General features: G+C 40.9%; 1 protein-coding gene across 3 annotated transcripts in view; it reads left to right on the top strand.

Moving 5' to 3' along the window:
- The window catches only part of RNF215 (ring finger protein 215), a 146,216-nt gene that overhangs the window by 96,398 nt on the left and 25,469 nt on the right, over positions 1-24,349 (top strand). For 2 of the 3 annotated variants that reach the window (XM_044065605.1, XM_044065598.1), the window contains exon 9: positions 9,850-9,952. The exons of the other annotated variant lie outside the window; for it this stretch is intronic. In XM_044065605.1, coding sequence (XP_043921540.1) covers positions 9,850-9,952 — 103 coding nt within the window. The remainder of the gene's footprint in view (positions 1-9,849; positions 9,953-24,349) is intronic. 3 annotated transcript variants of the gene reach the window in all.

Below are 24,349 nucleotides of genomic sequence, written 5' to 3'. Positions count from 1 at the left end.
AGCAAAGTCCAAGAAAGTTTTGAATCCCACTACCATGGATCCAGTAACTATCGGGCCTGCCTCAGATCCCTTGCCTACCTTGGATCTGACAGTCTCGGCCTTGATGACTAGTTCTCCGACTCTGCTTGCCTCTTTCTTGGATCCAGTGACTAGAGGCCATTCGTTGTATATAGTGCTGCAGCCAGTGTCCTCGACTCTGCCCTCCCAGATATTGCAGACTCCCACCAAACACTCCAGACCACCCTCGTCTACCTTGTCTATGTCCTGTAGGAGTTATTCAGAAGCAAATATGGACAGGATGATGCAGAATTGTTTTAGGGCACAAATTCAGATGAAGGTCATTCCAGCTCCATCCCGTACTGGATCCGTGAGCTCTTCTGCCAGAAAACAATCATCACCTTCTCCAATCCGACCCTTGGCTTTGGAGCCCAAGGATCCTAGATCCCCAATGAGATCAACATCAGATCCAAGGAAGCGTCCTTCCTTGGATCCGACTGCTCCTGACCAGTTCTGGTCCATTGTCTTTGGATCTGAGTGGGTCTCTGAAACAAGAGGTCTGCACTCGATCTGAGGGGCAAGGTTTGCCTCCTGTTTTTTTTTTTTTTTATCTATCCATTTCCCTTTGCATTTTGGTCCTGGACAGCTCTGGTCCGATTCTATCCAGTCGGTGCAGATCAGGTACCAACCCCAACTTCCCACCTTGGCTGCTTCAGCTATGAGTGGGGATGGAGAGGTTCCCCAAGTCTGTCTGTCTTCCAGATCATAGAAAGTGTTTTCTCTACTCTTAGAGAACCATCCTGTCATATCTTTGGTCCTACCCCCTCATCCTTCATCGGCTTTGAGCTCTGAGCCCATCAGTGGTGTTCCTTTGGGTCAGCCAGTTCTAAAAAGTCTCCGCACATATTCCCCACAGGAATTCCCCATGTCTTCTGACACCTCTCTGGAACACCCCACTGAGGAGGTTCCTCAGAAGAGGATATGCAAGAAGAGGCAGATGAACTCCCCCATGGAAGACACAGACTTGGATGAATGCGAAGGACCTCCCCGATCACCACCTGATCTTTCCTGTGGGGAAATCTTGGACATCCTTAGGCAAAAAGGTGGCTGGTCTTCCCAAAATTCTTCTCCTGAAGACTCGGTGTTCCTGGAGGCTCTCGGGGCTGACCCATCTACATCTTGGGTGACCTCCCCGGCAGATGAGCTTATCGACCTAGTCTCCCACTGGGTGTGGAAGGAACCACACACTGTTGAACCTGTCTCCAAATGAACAGATACATTTCTATCCCCTCCTGCTGATAGACTTCTTTGGAGTAAGGGCATTCCCATTGATGCCATGTTTGTCCACTGTCCATCCACCAAACAGGGAGCCCAGAGTGATGGACAGATTCAGAAAGTGCATTTACACTCGGCTACTTTCACACTGACATCACTAAATTACCTGGCACATTCTACCCGTTTGTGGAGAGATTTGATTAAACAGCTTTCAAATTCTCTCACTGAGTTCATGTTGGCAGAGGACTTCCAGAAAGTTTCTCCCCAACTGGCCAAAGATATTCTCCCCAACTGGCTAGTCTTTTTTTCTGTCGCCAACTCCTCAATGAGGTTAATATCCGACACAGTGGAAGGCAGCTGTCGAGCAGCTGGCTCAGGCATAGCCGTTAGGTGACATGCTGGATGAGGCTTTGCAATTTCATGGAACCTTTTAAGACATCTTTCATGAATGCCTCATTTGATGACTCCACTTTGTTCGGTCCATCAGGAAAGAAAGACCCTGTCTGCTGTCGGAATTAAGTTTACTACCCCTCAACGAATGTTTTCTAGGAATCAACATGGTGACCAGAAAATTTGGTTCTAGAAATCTCAGTGGCCTTTTCAAGACTTGGGGGGGGGGGGTTCAATAGCAGACATTGCCCCAGGGGCAGAGGGGGTCCACAGAACCAGGGCTTTAGAGATTCCTTTTCCAACAGGCCCTGTCAGCACTCCTGAAGCACTGCCCTAATATCCATCTCTGGATGCAGTCTGTGTACAGTCAGGGGTCATCTCTCCCTGCACCTAGACACCTGAACAAATCTTACAAACAACAACTGGGTGCTAAGCATAATATCAAGAGGTTATTACATTCCCTTTTCCCTTCCACCTCTTTGACCAGGAGGAAACTCCCTGACATTCCACCCAGTCAAAGGGAGTATGCAGCTCAAGATGTCCAAAAGCTGGTAAAACAGAGTCACCCAGAAGGTCCCAACTGAACAATTAGGACTCAAAACCTAATCCTGCTTCTTTTTGGTGTCAAAGAAGACAGAGAACCTAAGACCATTTCTGAATCTAAGCAATCTGAGAAAAAATAAAGGCAGCCAAATTTATTCAGAAAGGTTACCGCTTTCGCGGGGTTACTGCTTCTTCAGACCAATATAAAAACTGTGTTAAAAATTCACAAACTTAAGACAAGTCATTGTAAGAATGAGCCAATCACATTAGATCATTAACACCTATTAACATACTTAAACAACCTGTAAACAGTCATCTCTTACTCAACAGTGCAGGCTTAAGGGAGACTCCACTGTTGAGTCCTGGTTGTCTATAGGCTTGTAAAGAGATGACCCATTTAAGCTCTCACATTTCAATATGATTGTTAAAATCACCCTTCCTAGCACTACGATATAGCAATTGTAGAACCTTAAAATTAAAACAAGTATGCCTTGGACATTGCAAGGAATGATTAGCTAAGGCATTTGTCAACATTTTATTGCGTGTACTCCCCAAGTGTTCAAGTATCCGTTCCCTCACCTGTCTTGTGGTTGTACCCACATAGAAACTGTTGCAAGAGCAACAGGTAGCTAGGTAGACCAGATTCATACTCCTGCAAGTGGCTACAAACCTTGGAGAAAAAAGACGCCCAGTTACTGGATGTATAAAGCATAAATCTGGAGAGATGGAAGAACAAGCTTTACAACTGTAGCAGGGAAACGTCCCTTTCTTTCCTGGTGCTGAAGGTACCTGGTATCTAGGTCCATAGCATAAGAGTCTTTTAATGGACATGTTATACCTAAAAGTAAAGGATGGTTGCTCTCCCACTATTTGCCCCACTTTGCTATCGGCTAGAAGAATAGGCCAATTCTTTCTAATAATACTACAAAATTGTTGAACATTACTAGAATATTTAAAAAATATTCTTGAGGATTTTATTGTTTTATCATTATGAATGCGACTGGTGGTGTGCCGAAAAGATGAAAAATAGGGGGTACCCCTGTCATGCCTACTTTGTACAGCCCCCCTATTAGTATCCACTATCAGCCTCTGAATATAACCCCTTTCAGCAAAGCCCTCACTGACTGTATACATAGTTTCTTCAAAAGTATAATCATCAATACAAAGCCTAGATACTCTCAATGATTGACCCTTAAGTATATTAGAGAAAACATGGGGGATGCATACTGGAATGATGCAGCAACCCATTCCTCCAACAGGGTTTCCTGTACATTTGTGTTCCTAATGATCCATTATAGTTCTTGGAAATGGTAACATCTAAGAAATCAATGGATATCTGAGAAGAAGATACAGTGAACCTGAGAAAATCAGAGGTACTCTCAAGATATCCTATAAAAGTCTGCAACTCCTCCGTACTTCCCTCCCATAAATGAAAAACATCATCTATAAACCTCACATAATGTTTAACAAGGTGTCTGTAGGGATTGTTGTTATAAACATGTTCGTCTTCCCAGTGCGCCAACACCAAATTGGCATAGCTGTTTGTCACAAGGAGTACCCATGGCTACCCCCATTTGATGCAAACAGTACTGATTCTCATACAAAAACACATTGTTGCATAAAATCAAGTCCAATAATGTACAAATGACTGTCACCATGCCATGTGTAAAACTACCATTGTGAGATAAAAACAGTCTGATGGCATCTATGCCAGCCTGGTTGGGGGTGACTGTAAATAATGTCTTAACAACTAGCATTACTAACAAAACATCATGCAAAGAAAGATCTGATACTACTGTATACATATTACTTGGGGAGTAAACGCAATAAAATGTTGACAAATGCCTTAGCTAATCATTCCTTGCAATGTCCAGGGCATACTTGTTTTAATTTTAAGGTTCTACAATTGCTATATCCTAATGCTAGGAAGGTTGATTTTAACAATCATATTGAAATGTGAGAGCTTAAATGGATCATCTCTTTACAAGCCTATAGACAACCAGGACTCAACAGTGGAGTCCCCTTAAGCCTGCCCTGTTGAGTAAGAGATGATTGTTTACAGGTTACGTATGTTAATAGTTGTTAATGAACTAATGTGATTGGCTCATTCTTACAATGACTTGTCTTAAGTTTGTGAATTTTTAACACAGTTTTTATGTTGGTCTGAAGAAGCGGTAACCCTGCGAAAGCGCTAACCTTTCTGAATAAATTTGGCTGCCTTTATTTTTATCTACACCTGTATTTCGGCTGGTTATTTTTATTAGCTCTTGCACCATGTTGGTTGGCTCACATTTGTTGTTTTTCTGTGTTTATTGCTGTATGCGAGTCACCTTTGGCTGTTGGCTGGCTTGTTTTTGGTTCTAAGCAATCTAAACCAGTATGTGAAGAAGTCAAAGTTCTGAATGGTTACAGTTCAGTCCATCTTGCCTCTTCTGTGCAAGGAGAATTGTATGTGCTTTATATATGTCCAGGATGCATACTATCATATCAAAAAACAGGCACTCTAGGAGACATCTGCACTTTTGGCTCGGATCCGTTCACTGCCAATTCAGAGCACTGCCCTTTGGGCTCACCACAACCCCCTCAGGTGTTCACCAAATGTGTGGCAGCCATGGCAGCTCACCTGAGGCTCAAAGGATTCCAGGTGTGTCCCCTATCTAGACAATTGACTCCTCACTGCCCTGACCAGGCATCAACTGATTCAAGACAGAAATTACCTGCTTCAGTTCTCTAACTCTCTGGGAATTAAATCTTACCAAATCCATACCGACTCCTGTGCAGAATCTAGAGTTCATTGAGACTCAGCTAAACACCATTCTCCAAATGGCTTTACTACCTCTTCACAGAGTCAAATCCTTGAGAAGTAAGGTGGACAACTTGTTATCCCTCCTATCCCCTCCTGTGAAATTGGTGTTGCAGACTGTTGGATCAATGTCAGCTGCTATTATTCCAGTCAATCTAACAAGATTCTTCATGCAAATTCTCCAGTGGACTTTGGCGATACAGTGGTCCATTACTTACCGGTCTATATCTGTTCCCAATAAAACTCACCAATCTAAAAACATCATATCTGATGGTGGATGTAGTCGGAAGAAATGTTCCTGGGCAGGCCATTCCCCCCCCCCCCCAACAGACACAGTGACCACAGACGCTTCCTAATTATGGTGGGGGGGCATTACAGGGGAAAGATGGTCCAAGGCATGTAGTCCCCCCCCCCCCCTGGAGACCAAGATGCATATCAATGTCCTCGAGATGAGAGCAGCCCTTCTATCATTGCAAGCCTTTCAAGATGTTCTCCTCCTAGGCACTATTGCTATCCATAGGGAAAACATGTCAGTAGTCTGGCACATCAACAAACAAGGAGAAACGCATTCTTACCCACTGTGCAGAGAGGCCATGAGGATCTAAGAATCGGTGATACCTTCATGCAGCTTTCTAGTTGCAGCACACATACCAGGGAAAACCAATGTACTGGCAGACAGACTCAGCATGTCCATTCTGATTCCTCATGAGTGTCCCTTCAATCAGTCAGTATCAAAACAGAATTTTCAGCCTTTGGGGCCAGTCTTGCTGCAGTCTGTTCGCATTTCCTCTCACCAGCAAATGCAGCAAGTATTTCACTCTGATCTCCCCTTGGGGAGAGTCACTAAGGGATGCTGTGTCTCACGAATGTCCCCCAGGTCTCCTCTGTGCTTATTCCCCTCTCCCCTTGATCCCAAAGTTTCTGTAGAAAGCAAGTAGACTGAAGAGCTCAAGTCAACCTCATTGCCCCCTTCTGGCCTTGAGTTTGGTCTCACCTCAAACATTCTCCATACTGGAGCCTACTTGGGACCTCCTATCTCACCCATCAGAATCCCATCATCCCATTCTGCACACCCTCAAACTGACCACATAGTTTCTCCAATTCCAGTGATAGTAAGACAGTCCAGGCTTGATTCCCCAGTCTGCAACATTATCTTGGCTTCCCAGAAGGCTTCCACTAAGAAGGTTTACAAAAGTAAGTGGAAAAGATTCTCTTTATGGACCTTTAAAGAGAACACTGACCTTTTTTCAGCACCTACTTCAACCATTCTTCTTTTCCTCAGTAATCTTTTAATAGAAGGAGATAGTTTTTCTGCTGTTAAACTTCAACTAGCTACAATTTCCAATTTTCATACAAGAAATAAATCTTTTTTCTTGTCAACTTCTAGGTTATGCAGTTTTCATGAAAAGGATTTTTCTTCTTAGACCTCCTTGGGACCTTATGTTAGTCCTTCAGGGTTGGCTTAAAAACCCTTCAAACCTGCAAAGAATTGTGATATGAAATATCTGGTATGGAAAATAATCTTTTTGGTAGCTATTACTGCAGCAAAAATAATTTCAGAGTTACAGACCTTATCAGCAAAACACCCTTACGTCCTTTTCCATAAGGATAGAGTATCCTTATGTACTAATCCTTTTATGTCTGAGATTGCCACACAGTCGAATATTAACCAGTCCATACAACCACCAGTGTTTTTTTTCCAAGTTTTTAAAATGAGGGCTAGTACATGCTACACCTCCTTGTGTGTGTGTATGCATATATATTTACTTATGCAAACGTATGCATATTATATTTTTACCCTGCTCAGCCTTCACACAACATCCCTCTCAGTGTTTTATATAACTTTTCTGTTCCTTCCATCCTGCAGCACCTTATCACCCATTTGGGGCAGTCCCCTTTAAGGGAAAATTGCTTTTCAGAAATCCCTAACTTTGTTGGCTTTTCAGTGGAAGAAACCAGTCAGGTATCGGCCATAGTTTGTACAGTTTTCTGCATTGGCCCTAAAATCTTTGGGGCCAGCCAGCACACCATCAGTGAAGAGCCTGCAGTACTGGACAGGTGGTCAGTGCTGAGTACTGTGAACTGTTTGTCAGAGAATGAGTTTGACAGTCCATAAACCCTCTCAAGCCAGTGCCTCCCTTCTTTGATGGTGGCACTTGAGTAGCAGGACCCCAAGCTTGCTCACTCCTTTGCCACTTCAGCTGACTCCTACTAAGCCCTTCCCATTGCCCATTCAGAGGTCATCTGGGATGCAGTCAAATCTTTAAACCTCTGTACTACCAAGTTAGCGCCAGCACATAAATATTTTAATATTGAGGGATGGCCATGGAACAAGAAAGGTGTATTAATTGAGGGTGCCTAGTATTCTTATTAGTGGTGGAAGTTTAACCCATGCATTAAACTCATCATTGAGTATTCCTTAACGATGCCCCATACATAAAAGAAGTTCTCATTTACAGATGCTGAGTAGTGTGCTGACAAGTAGCTGCCCCTCCCAGAAAAACACAAATTTAAGTTGCACATTTGTAAGTCTTTCTTTCTTAAATCGTATGATTTGTTGTTTTGTGGACCATACTTCTAATAACTGAAAGCGTACTCTGCCTGCAGTGGAGTCCAGCTCTGAGCATTGACAGTTGTTTATTTATGGTCCTCTTTGAATCAGACATCTCTTTTTTTATACTTATTGAAGTCTAAATGTACCCAGTTCATGACAGCCTAGGCTTAGCACAACTAATGACAGTAAATTGTTCATAGGGAGCCTAAATTTATAAGTGCTTTCAGAACTTATTTCTGGCTTACGTGCATTTGTGTTTTTTTTTTTTTTTTTTTAAATGTTTTTATGCCCCATGCTTGCCGTCGATTAAGCCTCCCCCCATTGAACTCAAGTCCATTTGTTCCATGTGGGGTCATCCCCATATCCACTAGAGTGAGAGCTGCTGTCCAGGGAGCACCATTCAAGCAGCCTGGAGGGTTGCTTATGCCCTTGATAGATTCCCTGATGGGGGACATGCAATCACCACATGGGACTTAGTTCCTTCATGTTCTGCAAGTGTATGCTGCTATCTCTTTCCTTAGTAAAGGCTACCATCAGTGAGAAGTTTGGTGAACAACATGTCAGTCCTCAGGTCGTATGATGCATGTCTTCCTCAGAAGGATTGCTACAGCAAGCAGTCTGCACCACCCCCAAACAGGTACTCCCATCCCTCTTGCTAACTCTGCCAAATGCCCAAGGTGATAATTGAACTCTGGTCACCCAGGTAGTAGTCAAGACTTTATCCCTCTAGACCACCAGGCTGGCTAGCTTACATGATTTTTAACAATGTATTCTCTGCTTGTTTCTGTGCAAGTTATTTTTTAAGCAATGTATTCTGAAAAATATCAGCATATCTCCAATACTGTTAGAAAATGCTTCTACCTCTTTCACCTCATCTCATCTGTTGTGGGTTCCCTTTCAGATGCTAGTTCCCCATTACTTTGGCCTTTTTCACCCCATCATAAAATACATTGCAGCATTTGGCATGTTTGGCCCTAAATAACTTTCCCAGCTGGAAAGACACCAGTGTTTTACAACATAAAGAACGTAGGGTTTAAAGAATTGCTGTTATTCTGATAGACTTAAAATCCTGTCCTTTTTCTGGTGCTTGTAGGGTCTATGCAGTCCTCGCTCCTTCAATCTCCTTTGACTGTGAAAGAAAAGTCATCAGTCAGTATCCGAGGACTTAGTTTTACACCAAGATGTTAGCAAGTGATTCAGAAGTAAATGTGAGAAATTTATCCCACAGTGCCTATTTCATCTGTGGAACAAGCTTCCTCAACATATTAGTGTAAAATCCTACAGATATTCAGTTAGATGAGTAATTGGAAATGCACAGTTTCATTCCAAGTGTCACGGGCTGCAATCTTCTGACTATGCCAAGTAAATGCTATCACATGTCAGTCCTCCTCTTTCCTCAATGCCTCTGTTTGCCTCACTCTTCTTTAGCTTTTCCTATATGCCTTCCATCTAGCATGATCCCAGCAAATAGTATTCTGTCTGTCCAAATTAACTCTACCTCCTACCATATTCTTCTGAAGTATTAGCTCACCTTCAGGGTTTCTTTTTCATGACATTGTTGTTAAACCTGCATTAGTTGACATACCAGTGGTTTAGTATAAACATATGAACCTATAATAACATATCAACATCAAAGAAATGACTTACTGCTCCAATAGTTAGAGCAGTTTTTTAACATATGCTTGTTAAACATCTTTTTATTGTTTTGTTTTTGTTTGGTTGCATTATCTTCCATTGAATGGTGACATTACTTACCTGAAGTAAATATTCTGCCCTTCTCAGACAAATGTCATAATGTGCACAGTTTTGAAGGGGCTCAGGTGCAAATTAGGCTGCTGAGTAAGAGCAAAGAACCTGTAACCTTCGGTTTCACTGGATCAGTTTGATCACTTGCACTTAGTCTTGCAGATCCTGTAGGTATGTTTTGTGGTGCTTAATTTTTTTAGTGAATATAACTATGTGCATATTTTCCATTTTCATGCACATGTGCACGTATACATGCATGCACACTTCACCCCCTCCCCCAGTGTAATTCATCTCCTGCTATTCATTTGCCGAGTGTTTGGGTATGAATAGCTATGATTTCAACCGATGGCAACACTTTACTCTGGATAAGGGATTTTAACCCGAGTCAGATGCTCTGCTGCTAAATTTGTGAACCACACATGCTTTGTACCCATATTTTAACAGAATTGTCCTTGGCTGATAATGAAATGTGTGGATGTGTTATGCACCTATTTTATAAGACTGAATGCAATGTGATTCTGATGTATCTTGTCTTCTGCAGTGTCTGCGTGTGCTTCCCTGCCTCCATGAGTTCCATAGGGACTGTGTCGATCCATGGCTGCTGCTCCAACAGACCTGTCCTCTCTGCAAACGGAGTATACTGGGTAAGAATACTGGTGGTAGCTTTTTCATCTCACTGAGTGATTTAAACGATTGCTTGTAAGGCTAACAACTAAATGAAGTTCAGAAAGTCTTTCTCAGGATGATTTTTGGGAAGTAGTACAGAGAAGGTAAAGAAGCAGCCTAGACTTGTGGTGACTTAACACAGATCTGTCAATGACCAAGGCCAGTGCAGTAAAGTAAATGCGTATGGGTTAGCAGAGAAGTACTATTTCTCGAGTACAGAGGATAATGTAGCTTGTCTCACTGAAGCGTCATATAATATGTACAGTTTGCCCATATCCCTGCTCACAGCTTCCTATCACAACTGTGAGACCCAAAATTGGGTACACTCTGAAAACATCAGATTTTGAAAGTGTGTGTATGTGTGTGTGTGCGTGTGTCACGCAGGAGCGGCCTTAGGTCAACTGGTGCCCGAGGCAAAAGGGCTCCATAATGCCCCCCACCATACCACCCGGTGCCCCCATCCTGGTCTAACTACATTAAATAAATACTGGAAAAGCGCCCCTGTTAGAGTGGCGCCCTAGGTGGCCGCCTAGTTGGCCTATGCCTAAGGCTGGCTGTGTGTGTGTGTGTTTGTGTGTGTGTGTGTGTGTGTGTGTGTGTGTGTGTGTGTGTGTGTGTGTGTGTGTGTGTGTGTGTGTGTGTGTGTGTGTGTGTGTGTGTGTGTGTGTGTGTGTGTGTGTGTGTGTACATATACGGTTTACTGTCAAAATTCAGATTAGCACTTATGCGAAGCTGGGAAGGTCGAAAGGCTGATTTCAAGTTTTCGTAATGCCGATCCAGAAAATATTCAAATCCACATTAGTGAATGGTAGTATGCATTTGCTAATGTGGAATCGACGTTCTGATAACAAATCACACTGCAGTGGGGATTGGGAAATGTACCCTTTTCTCACTGTAGTACAATCTCAGAGTTGGAATATATAATATGCAGGGGGTGTGGAGGCACTCCCCTGACATGATGGGTGCAGGGGGGCTTACCCCCCCCCTGCAAAACATGAGTTGAATATCACCAGATATTAAGGTAAGTTCGAAAAATATCAACAATTCGATTTCGGTATAGGGCTGGAGAATATTTTATAAAACTGGGTGTACCAGAAAATAATGAAAACAACCATAGTGTGTGTGTGTATGTGTATGTATATGTAAATATATATATATATATATAGGTATATAGATATATGTATGTATATATATATATATATATATATATATATATATATGTGTGTGTGTGTGTATATATATATCTATATATATATATATATATTTATGGATCGAGGGGTATTCCTCAAATGAATGAAATGTCAGTGTGGCCAACTTCAACAAGAAACATCAAAACATAAAGTTTACTCCTCAGAATGTGGAAAGTTAAAAGCAGTGTTTTTTTTTTGTTTTTTTTTTATGGGGGATCCCCCTCCTACAACCCCATAGCCCTTTAATCATATATAATAATTCTGTGATCACACAATCGCTGGGGAAAGGACATATTCCCAACCCTGGGGATTGTCCATTATCACACAACTGTCAATGTGCATCATCGACCAAAGTGTGACAACAATACAAAGGTCAGTTTTTACCTACAGTCATCTAGTATGTGGTAAACTATATGTATACATATTCATATTCACACACACACACACACACACACACACACACACTTATTACCTGTGTGTGAGTGTTTGTGCATGCTGTAGCCCCTAATTTAACATATATTTTCAGTAGCTCAACAAGTATCGCACTCACCGTTGGTACTGGAAGATCATGTTCCCACACTAGGTAGTGGGATTAATTTTCCAGTTCTGACATTGCAGTGCATCCGCGGTGGTGCAGCGGTAGCATTGTTGCCTCACAGGAAGAGGTTCTCCCGGTCGATTCTCGGCTGGAGTGCGGGGAGTGCCTTCTGTGTGGAGTCTGCATGTCCTTCCCGCAGTTGGGTGGGCGTTTGAAAGACATGTGTAAATGGGCGTGCCTTCGTTGAAGGTTGAACATCGAGCTGGCACCTCGGCATTCGTGAAAATCTACTGCCAGTCATTGGCGGACCGGAGTTCCTCTGTGGCAACCCCTAACCGGGAAAAGCCGAAAGACAACAACAACAACATTGCAGTGCAGCATAAGGACGGTACTGTCTTTGTAAGTTTGCCGTCCTTCAGATGAGACATTAAACCGTGGCTCCATGTTGGTAGTTGCTCGGATGGATATAAAAGATCCCATGGCAGTTATTGACAAAAAAGGGTACAAGAAGTTCCCTAGTGCCCTGGCCAAATTTCCCCTAATCAGTATGAATACCACCACTGGTCTCCTATGAAAAGAGACAATTGGCCTAGTAAAACTAACCTGGGTTAACAAAGTGTAAATAAAAAAAATAAATAAATAAAAGTATATATTCTCCTATTTTGGACCTGTATTTCCACTATTCAGAGTCCTTGGAATTTCATCAGGCATGTCTGCTCTCTCTTATAGCTCTAGAGCTTGTGCAAGCTGTGAGCAGCTTTCTTCCTGTGTGTAACAAAATTAGGTTTTACAGCTATTTAAAAGATCCAGTTTGTTTTCCACCATTTCCTGTGTAGCAAATGTGAGAGTTTCAGTAATATTCATAGGTGTTCTTCATATTGATCACTGCTGCAGTAGCCTTAGCTATATGGTTTATATTAGGACAAGGATATAACAGTCAGCCAGCTTCTAAAGCTTCCGAGCAACTTCTACACACCCAAACCATTAGACAGCTTGAGCTGAGCTGACTTAAAAGAAATGTTTGAGCGCCAAGCCCTTCATAACTTTTCTGCTGTCGAAGAGAGTGCTCCACTGAGGGCTTTCAAGGATTGATGATCAGTTTGTGCTATTCCATTGCTGGGCAGATAATTCCCTTCGGGGAAAGCCTCCCACATTTAAAAATGTACTGTTTAACTGTACTTTCCTGGTTAGGAAAGTTATTCTTGTTCTAGAAGTTTGTCTTTTAACTGACCGTCTTGAGAGTTACCTTTTTCTTTTAAATGTGAGTGCTCTGGCTAAAACAGTTAAAATATTTTTTGTCTTGAAAATTGTGTTTATTTTATTTTGGGGGGCTGATAAAGAGAATTAAAGTGCCTTTTAATGTGTTTTTATTGGAAAAAAGTGACTTCTTACAACTTTACATTTTTACTGGCTTGTGCTGCTTGTTTTCCCTGGGAAAGATGCACCATTTTTGGTGTCTGCTTCACTTTGTCGAAAAACCTATTTGTTGAATAACTTTTTGTCAAACCGTATTCATTGAAGCCTTAATCCATTGATCATTCATTTGAGTGAAAATTTTCCCGGGGGAAAACACTTGACCATCATCAGGAATTTGCCCTTTCCCCACTGTAGAGCGATCTTGGAGTAGGTGTATTTAGTTAGGGGAGTTGTGGGGGGCACAGCCCCCTACCTGGGTGGGTTTCAAATTTCATGAATTTTGTGATTCTCCTTTGGTTGGCCAAGCATTTTTTCCCCTGGGAATTTTGCTTAAATTAACGTTCAATGGATTAAGGCTTCAACGAATAGGGCTTTACAAAAAGGTTTTCGACAAATAGGTTTTTTGACAAAGTGAAATAGACCCCCATTTTTGGCTTGATCATGGAGCAAACTACAGGTCCCACAATAGGTCCTTCTTCAAACCACAAAAATAAAAAGTTAAGCAAACCGCCTTTGCCACCACAACAGGCTAACAGTTTGCCTCAGCCACAGGTGGGTGACTCTGCTGTAACCAAAGTTGGTTCCTCAGACCACTCATCTTTTATCCTTGATCCATTTGGTCTAGCATCTACAGCCACTATGGACTGGGGGTTAGCTACATCCTCTGCGGTTGTTGGGTTTCCCCTCAGTGCGCAAGAGAGAGCTTACTCTACTCTTGGTGGTCCTAGGAGAAGAGGTGGGGAAGTCTTTCCTGTTTAGTCAGAATGCTGTGGCCATCCCTGGGGAAGCCCCTGCTGCCATTAATAACACTGTTGGCCCACTTTTCCAGTTAAAAAGAAACATAAAATTAAACATGCATCTGCTCCTGCTGAAATTTCCCTGGGCAGGAATAGTTTATTATTTCTGGCTCGTGATCTAATTCAGGTTATTGATCATTCTTTTAAGGTGGTTTCTGGTAAAAGAAAGAGAGATACCTCTTTTCCTGAAAAGATTTAAGATTCTTAATCTGAATAGGAAGATGAAGGACACTTGCAAATCCTCTGATTTCTGATTCAAATTCAGAGGCATACCTGTCAACCTCTTAGCACAAGAAGTCTGGACAAAACCATAAATAATGGGGGGATAAAAGCCCCAAAATAGGAAAAAATTTTAAATATTGCTCTTATAAATGTAGAAAGTTGATAATAACAGACTTTGCATTTGCATTACTTATCTGAAGGGTATGAAGTCTGAAACTCAAATGTCTGCCATTATTTTCTGAATTCAGTCCTCAGTGATTTGCCAGAAAAACAACATTGAAGCAAACATCTGGACTTTTCTGAAACTTAGACAGTTGAGGGGGAGGGGTATGTTCAGAGGAGAGTATGGTATCTGATTCTCCCTGTGAAGGTTTCTCTTTCTTTGAGACCATTTCCAGAATGCACCAGTATTTTCAGTGGGAGAACACTGAGGTTTCTCAGTCCCTCATCAAATACTCTTGAGTTATTGAAAATGGAATCTCTTGAACCGTCCCCATTCCTCCTTGTTGTCAGTACTGGGGGAAGTTTCTGCCACTACCTCCAGTTTTCCTGATAAACAGCCTCCTGCCCCTAAAAAGGCAGATAGATTACATAAAGTTCCTCAGTCTTTTAAGTTTTAATACACTCGTCCCAAACCTGACCGTACATCTGTACCATGTAGTTAAATCTAATCCTACACTTTCTGACAAAGAATGTAAAATTGATAAGTATGGACTTCTGCAACACTGATTTTCAGATTTTGAATTGTTAGGCTCATATGTTAACATTTATTCTGAATAATTCTGAAAGTATAAGTAATATTTTGTCTGCAGTTTCTTCTTCTTAGGAAAAATCTACGTTTAAATAGTTTTATTTCTTTCATTACTCTGGTCATAACTCATTATTTAAAGTGTGTTTGATTCTGTTGATACTTCTTCCAGGGCTATGGCCATTGCTACTGTTTTGAGGAGGTTTGCCTGGCTGCATTCTCATAACCTCCCAGAAGATGTGAAAAATGAGATTTTAAATTCTCCTCTGGATAGAGATTTAGTTATTGGTCACTCTGCTGTAGAGGTTATCAAAAGCGTCATGAGAGGGGTAAGCTGATTCAGGGAATGTATATTCAGATTTTTCAGTCCTCCTTTACCAAGGGATTTTCTACCCCTTATCCAATTTTGGCAAGAAACAAAATAAACAAGTCTCAGCAAAATGCTAGTAAACATACTTTTAAGAATCAATAGCAAGGGGTTCCATAAAGAAGACAAGAACAAGAACCCTGCAAAACAAAGGACAGTCTAACAGGTCAGAATGAATATTTAAAGAACCATGCCCCCACCCACACACCCTAGAAGTCCCTTTTCCCTTCCAGAAAGTCTGAATCTCCACTTCTCTCTTTGGCAACAGATAGTTTCAGACAAGTGGGTTCTGAAGATCATTCATTAATGTTACAGATGGCAGTTGGAGGAAATTCCTTCCTTTCAGGGAAAAATTCCTCAAGCACCAGACCAGACACCTCTAGTTCCTCCTGTCCTTCAACATATATTTTCTCGGGTAATAATACAGCCAGTTCCTTCTTTCCAGTTTGGGAAATGTTTTTAATAAAAGATGTTTTGGTGCCAAAGAAAGAAATGTCTGGAGACCAGTTCTAGATCTTTTTTTCCTCAACAATTTTGAAATAGTGCCCAAGTTCAAAATGCTGTCACTTTACAACCTGTTACCCCTTCCTCTTCCTCTTCATGTGTGTTCTCTAGTAAAACCTGATTTAGAAGATGCTTACTACATGCCTATTCATCCAGATTTCAGGGTTTGTGTGTCTGGATCACATTATTAGTTCTTTACCTTACCTTTTGTACTATCCACTGCATTAACAGTGTTCACAAAGTGTCAAGCTTCAGTTATAGCTCGTTGCAGGGCTATACAGTGTCCGCATTTTCCATAATTAAATGACTTTCTTATTTTTGTATTTTTTTTATATATAAGTGTCAAGAATCTCTGTTTTGGGTGAGAGATATCTTACACAAGCTGGAATTCCACAAGAACATTCGGAAGTATTTTTTAACTCAAAACAAGCGGTTACTAATTTTGATGTTTCCTGTACCTTATACTAATGGGTATTTGGATTCATTTATTGATAATAAATTAAGAGATCTTGATGAAAATAATTTAAAATTTAGATTTCAGTTCTTAGATCGTAATAAAATATGTACAGCTGATAGACTTTTGGCTGGGTATAATATAAGCAAAATAACTTGATTGAATATACAAAATTTAATAGAATTTCTTTATAATAATATACAAATAACCTTAAATTTGAATGCTAAATCTATTCCAAAAATTGTGGAATTATTTTTTAAAATTGGTAGTGATGGAGTTAAAAATAAATCTCGTTCAGCACTAATATACAAGATATTAAGAACAGAATTTGTTTTTGATTCATCCTTTTGGAATTATTCAACTAAAATTAATATGGAGAGTTTTTCAGAAGATAATAAAAAATTGCTCTTAAAGTCCACAGGCAACACAATATCCTCACTCTGTTGGAGAATTTTCACCTGGAGATTCTTGCATAGAAGTTTTCTAACACCTTATAAAATGGGTTTGATTTATAAAAAAGAAAATTAAAAATGGTGGAGATGTGATTAAACCTTAGAAGCAAATTGTTCATATTTTCATTGAGTGTAGGATGACTATTCCATATTGGACAGAATTTAGAAACTTTGTTAAAGCTTTATGGTCAGACAATTGCATTATTACAAACTCTTTGATCTTGTTTAATGCCCCAATACCGGATTCCATGCCAATGTTCCAACTGCCTCTGCTTTGAGCTATTCTGGCTATAGCTAGGGATGTCATCACGATGAATTGGAAGAGAAAAAAAATCCTCTCTTTTTGTAAATGTATTTCCCTAGAAAAAAATGTGTGAGAAAAAAAATATAAACTATTTATGACCATACATCAGATGTCACACATATGAAGTTATCTTGGCAAAAGCTAAGAGATTTATTGGAAAAGTTTTAATGGTTCTACTTAATGTTAATTTTTGTTGGGGCCTTGTATGTAGTTTGTATAATTTTTATTTTAGTTGTTTTTTTCTCTTTGTTATGCATACATACATATACACATACAGATATTTCAAGCATAGGCATTAATGCCCTTCTAGCTTGCTAATATACCAAAACACTTGTTCCCATAATAAGTGTCCAGGCTGTTCTTAAAAATACTTAAACTAGTACTAAACTAGTACTTGCTTTAGTGTAATTTGGTAGTCTGTTCCATGTATCAGCTACTCTGTCAGAGAACTAATTACTACACTTCTCATTCCTATAGAATCTTCTACATAGGTTGTCTGATGATTCTCTAGTACTTTTTGATAACATCAAACATTCCCAGAGGTAGTTGTCTCTTTTTGTTGTGTCTTTCGGCTTTTCCCGGTTAGGGGTTGCCACAGCGGAACTCCAGTCCGCTAATGACTGGCAGTAGATTTTTACATGCCGAGTTGCCGGCCCTGACACACAACCTTCAATGAAGGTACGCCCATTCATGCATGTCTCCACACAGAAGACGCTCTAGCTGAGAATCGAACAGGACAACGTCTTACTGTGAGGCGACAACGCTACCGCAGCACCACCACCGTGGATTTTTCTGGTACACACATCAATAAAAAAATAAATAAACTGTGCAAGTAAAGCATACACTATCAGTTTCTATAACTATTCTGGGTAGTTGCAACAAATATAAAAATTTAATGAATTGATTTCTTTCCTTTTATGGTATAGTACTTGGTTGTGCCCTGTTCCAGATTGCTGGGCCAACCACAGGCCAGCAACATGATCTCAGCAAAACATCAGGTTTCTAGAAGAGGTGGCTTGTATAGTAAGAATGGGAACTCTGAAGTAGCTAATTCATTATTTATTAATGGGAATCCCCCCCACACACACACACACACATGGAAATCACTGCTAATGAATTAGTAGTTATAGTTTGCACCTCAGTTACTACCTTTGCCTAGCTGCATCACTGATTTTTTGTTTCCTGGCCTCGATCTGTATGCTGAATATACATTGCTTGTTTGGGGCTTCAGTTCAAGGCTGTTATCCATACAGAAGTATTTCATGGTGATTCATACCCTTTATTTACACAGATGTATAATAGAAACCTCATTTAATGTAAAGGGTACACTTTCTATTTCATATTTCACTGGTTATATTTTTAATCTGCACTGAAGTACACATTCTAAGGGGGAGCAGATTGCTTTAGTGAAAGCAATACAGTAATGTCCGATTTCCTATCCCCCTAGCAGTCTCAAACTTCACATTTAATGTCATATATTTTTATGTGCCATAAGTAGATGTATAGCTCCATTGCTTTGGTTGCTCTGATTTTCTCTTTCATTAACTGACTTATATAGCCACTGAGAGAGAAACTTTCTGGAGCTCATCACAGTCATTCGGACCAATAATAGACATAGCCTGGTGGTGTTTTGCAGCAGTTTTAACATACGTGCCAATGTATAACTATTCTGCAGGAATAGATGGTATTCCATTGGATGTTTGGAAGCTAGGAGGGAGGAAAGTGATAAAGATCTGAAAAAGTTTTGTTTAACAATGCATTAAAAGTAGTGGAAGTACCGGCATCCTGGAAGAAAGTTGTAATATCAGTAATACTAAAAGGCTGTAAATACCCATTAGACCCAACTACATATAGCACATTTCAATTTTAAACCATGATTATAAAGTGTTTATATCTATAATAGCTAAAAGCATGGCAAGTGTGCTGCCAGAACTGAAATATATCAGTCAGTATAGTTTTGTGGACGGGAGGCAAACATTTGACAAACATTAGCAGGTTAATGATGATCCGAAGGGAAACAGAATGTAAGAAAATACCACTGTTGTTGGTGGGTCTTGATGCAGAGAAAGCAATGCATGTGTCTGAAGGTCAGCGCAGCCTGTCTGATAGGTGTAAGATGGAGACAATATTACATGATTACCTGTGCCAAAATTCATTTTACCTGTAGCAAGGCTAATTTCAGCACATTTAAACTGGAGATAACATTTAGTGCCACAGTTTTTAGGCTGCAAACAGAATTAATTCATTTTGTTTCTTTCAAAATGAATAGTCAAGATTATAAACAGAAGCTTAGTAAGTCTCAATTTTACCACTTTTTAATGTTTTACAGTAATATCTAGTCTAGGATTGTGTGGTGGTGGAATATTAACTACTGTGAAGATATGTGAAGGCTGCCAGCCAAGCTAGCTAGAATTTTGTAGATAATTCTATGTCATTGTCTTCTTCTTTCGGCTTTTCCCGGTTATGGGCCGCCACAGCAGAACACCTCTCTGCTCATGATTGGCAGTGGAGTTTTACGGTGTCGAGTTGCCAGCCCAGCACCCAACCTTCCACAGAAGGCACACACATGCACGGACTCACACCTTAGGGCTAAATTAGAGTGTCCAATCTACCTACAGCATGTCTTTGGGATGTGGGAGGAAACCAGAGCACCCGCAGGAAACCTACATGACCACAGGGAGGACATCCAGACTCCGCACAGAAGGCACCCCAGCTGAGGATCAAACAGGAGAACCTCTTGCTGTGAGGCAGCAACACGAACCAATGCACCATCATGGCCACCCAATTCTATGTCATTGTAAATATGAGTATAATCCACAGGCTTGTCCTCTTAAAATGTAAGAAAACTGTGTTAAATGTTGAACTTCAAAAATGTAACCACAGTGCACTCTGCTGGAAGAAAGCTGACAAGGCAAGCATTGTATGACTGTTTGATCTCAAGGCTCAGAGACATAATGTCTGGACTGAAGAATTCCTTTTATTGTTTTGAGACCAGAGTTAATTGCTAGATTTTACATAGATAATGTCTTTTATTGCTGTAGTTTTCTGGCCAGGTGCAAGATCAAAGAAATGTTAAAACTCGGAGCTTCTGTTAGCCTGGGAACCAGAGAAGAATGGTGTAATCTAAAATGAGTCAGCAGTGCTGTATTATTTTTAAGACTTTCTCACAGAGAGAGAGAATCAGAGCATTTTGGATTTTGTCTGAAGAACATCACTCACCAGTACTCTGCCTTTGCTCTATATGTAAGTATATTTAGAACTGTGATTGCTCTTAGAGTTAGACAGGAATTTAGTCTAGCTGTTTTCTATATGTCAGACTATTCTACAGTATTATTTTAAGCAATTTCCTGTGATTTCTGAACTCTTGACTAGCACTGTTTTGAACTGAGAAGATTTGTCTTGTGTTTTTATAATTTATTATTAAATATTTGTAAACCTTTCAACTGTGGTTGTTTTGCATAGAGATAATTTAAGCTCTAGATTACTTGCATGTATTTGGTGATACTGTACAAAGCCACTCCTAAGCCTTGCTGTTTGTCCACTTACTGTTTGGATAATAATATTGCACAGTATAAATTGAGACACCCCTTGATAAGGGCCTTTTTAGTAGCTGATAAAAGTAGGTGGTGCTAGTGATTACTATCGTATAGCCTAGCAGGAGGGAGCATAGCTGGAGAACCTGTGCCAGCCTTCCTCAGGAGTGTATGTGTGTTTGTATATAAACCAAATCCCAAAGTGTGTGTGTCAGCTACTTTGGCAGTTGCACGAAGCACTGGTTGTTCAGAGAGGGTACTGGAGGTTTTGGCTTAACTACTCGGCTGAGATCTGTACCCTGTAGCTGTGCCAGTGGGGAGTCTTACAGGGGATCAGGAGAAACCAGCCCCAGACTGACTGTGATCTCTGTGTGCTCTTAAGGGAAGATGTACTTTACTGTGTGTGTATTTGTTATCCTTCCCAGTGTGGATGCCCTTCACTGGTGTTAGTGGTGAGGAATAAGGCTCCTTGATTACTGGGCCAGTGCACAGGCATCACATATTAATTGGTTGGCAGTGGTGGGATATCCAGACCATGTATTAATTGGTTGGCAGTTGGCTTGTAGTGGTGTGGATAGTGAATTCCTGTAGCTTGTGTACAGTGATCTCTGAAGGTGTTTTTGTACTCTAAATCAGACACGCAGTGAATATTTAGAGTTCAGATCACAATTGTTTTATTTCTTGTGTTAAGTTAGTCAGGGAGAGCAGGCAAGCATGTCATCAGAGGAGTATGGCAAGCTGACAAGGAGCCAGTTGGCTGAGATATGCCAGGCTAAGGGACTGCTGCATGGAAACCTGACTAAGCTAGACATGATTGCAGCTTTGGTCACAGCTGCATCAGAAAACAGCAATCAGGAGGATGATCAGACTGGCAGTGGAGATGTACAACACTCCGAGAATGGACAGCTCAACCTTTCTGCAGAGGACTTAAAAATCCATCTGGAGCTAAAGAGTCTTGAGTTGGAGGACAGGCATTTGGAAACAGAAGCAGCAGAGAGACTGAAATGTCTGCAGGCTAAAGAGAATGCGAAACTGCAATGCCTGGAAGCTGAGGAGAAGGAAAGGCAGAGGCAGCACAAAAAGGAGATGCTGACTCTTCGCCAGAGTCATGGAAGTAATGGGGAAGGTAGTAACCGGACCCCAGAAGCACAAAAGGTCAGTACATTTCTTCAGCAGTTTACAGAGGGGGTTAATTTTGATAGTTTCATTCATATGCTTGAGAGGGTATGTAAACAGTATGATGTTGACCAAAGGCTCTGGGTACGGTTCCTGACCCCCTTACTCCATGGTAAAGCTGTAACTGTGTTGTCTAAACTTTCTGATCGTGAATTTTTTGATTATACTGCTGTTAAGAATTGTCTGTTAGAATTTTTTAAGCTAACACCTGAAACTTATAGGAAAAAAGTTTTGTGAGCATAGACACAAAGCAGATGAAAGTGTGTGTGAATATGTTGCTGAACTGAGCACTTATTTTCATAGGTGGGTGAGTGGATGTCAGGTCACCACTTTTGAAGGGCTGTCAGACCTTTTGGTGAGGGAACAAGCCCTTAGCACTTTGCCTGAGGACATGAGGATCTGGTTAGCTGATAAACAATGTGCTACTTCAGATGAATTGGGGAAGAAGGGAGACCTATACCTAGCAAGCAGGGCATCCCTGCACAGGAAAGGGACCCCCAGTACTGCTCATGGGTCTAAGGGAACCCACGGTGGCCAGCCCAGACTACCCTAACATAATCTGCCAGTAGCAAGGTAAGCCACTAGTCCAGGTAAACATCCAGGACCTAGGGTTAAATGTTTTGAATGCAACCAGTGGAGCCATGTGGCATACAGATGTCCAAGGAGGCAAGCTGGGGAACAAAAGGTGAGAGAGCCAGTAAGTGGGAAAGACAAAATGCTAACAGTAGGTTGTCTTAAGACAACAAAGGTACCAAACTACCACAAGAGGTTATGTCCTATCATAGTGAATGGCAAAGAGACCATTGCTAAGAGAGAGACAGCCTCTGACGTAACCATTGTGAAGCCTGCAGTGGTTATAAAAGAGGACTACTTGCCTGGGCAGTCTACTCCAGTCAGAGGTTTGGGAGGTACCCCATTCCAGATACCTTTGGCTAAGGTTCACCTTGACTGGGAGGGTGGAAATGGAAGCCAGCAAGTAGGAGTGTTTGAGGATATCCCTGCAGATGCCCTGATGGGGAATGATTTTGATAAGGCAGTACCTTGTGTTTGTGCAGTTATATGCAGTCAGGCTTGGAGACAAGCTTGTGGGTCTGGTAGCCTGGGGGAGACCCAAATTCCCTTAGCAGGTCATATGGGCATAAAATGTACAAAGAGACATATTACACAGAACTTCTATTGGCCTGGAATTTCCAGAGATGTAACAGGGTACTGCAGGACCTGTGGGCAGTGCCAAAAGGTAGGCAAGGCAGGAGACAAGGTGAGAGCACCATTCATGCCTTTGCCTGTGATTGAGGAGCCATTTCAGAGGGTAGCTATGGATATTGTGGGGCCTCTGAGTACCCCAAGTTCCATAGGGAAAAAGTATATCCTAATGGTAGTAGATTATGCTACAAGATACCCTGAGGCAGTGGCTTTGTCCTCCATTGAGACTAGCACTGTGTTGAATTGAGGAGATTTGTCTTGTGTTTTTATTATTTATTATTAAATATTTTTAAACCTTTCAACTGTGGCTGTTTTGTGTAGAGATAATTTAAGCTCTAGAGTACTTGCTGGTGATACTGTACAAAGCCACTCCAATAAGCCTTGCTGTTCGCTCACTTACTGTTTGGATGATAATATTGCACAGTATAAATTGGACATCCTTTGGTAAGGCCCTTTTTAGTAGCCAATAAGAGTAGTTAGTGGCAGTAATTACTACCTTATAGCCTGGTAGGAGGGGCATAGCTGGAGAATCTGTGCCATCCTTCCCGAGGAGTGTCTGTGTGTTTGTATGTAAATGAAATCTCAAAGTGTGTGTGTGCCAGCTACTTGGGCAGAGACACGAAGCACTGGTTGTTCAGAGAGGGCACTGGAGGTTTTGGCATGACTACTCGGCTGAGATCTGTATCCTATAGCTGTGCCAGTGGGGAGTCTTACTGGGGGTCTGGAGAGAAAGGGAGAAACCAGCCCCAGACTGACTTTGATCTCTGTGCTCTTAAGGGAAATTGTACTTTACTGTGTGTGTATTTGTTATTCTTCCCCATGTGGATGAACATCACTGGTGTTAGTGGTGAGGATTGAGGCTCCTTGATTACTGGGCCAGTGCACAAGCGTCACAACTACTTTGAAAAAAAAAAAAGTAAATGAAGGATTGTGACTTGTGCATTTAGAAAACCTAGGAATAGTCATTATTGCACTTGTTATATGTGTATTTCAAAGTCTAGCATAAGCTGGTCTGTAAGCTGTGCTTCTCTTAATTATACAGCATAGATGCCAGGGCATCCCTATATGTACCCTGTGTTTTGCTGATCATCAGGACATGAAATAAGGACATGAATTTGGGTCTTCCTTCTTTCTATACTGTTATTTATGGTATGCAGTTGGCTGACTATGGTATATGTAGGGAACATTCCATCCATCATCCTGAGCTTCGACTGTAAAACGGTCCCATAGATTATCTTCTGGGGTACGCATTATGTAATTTGACATGCCATCATCCATAGTTACACACTTGTTTATATATATATATATATATATATATATATATATATATATATATATATATATATATATATATAAAATCTGTGTGTGTATGTCATATATATATATATATATATATATATATATATATATATATATATTTATTTATTTATTTATATATAGGTTTACTATCACGTACTCGAATCAACTCCGT

The sequence above is a fragment of the Protopterus annectens genome, chromosome 1.part0, assembly GCF_019279795.1.
Source record: "Protopterus annectens isolate FY-2018-M chromosome 1.part0, PAN1.0, whole genome shotgun sequence".
In the NCBI taxonomy this organism is placed as follows: Eukaryota; Metazoa; Chordata; order Ceratodontiformes; family Protopteridae; genus Protopterus; species Protopterus annectens.
Note: the sequence above shows the minus strand (reverse complement) of the source record. Positions and strands in the feature narration are given on the sequence as shown.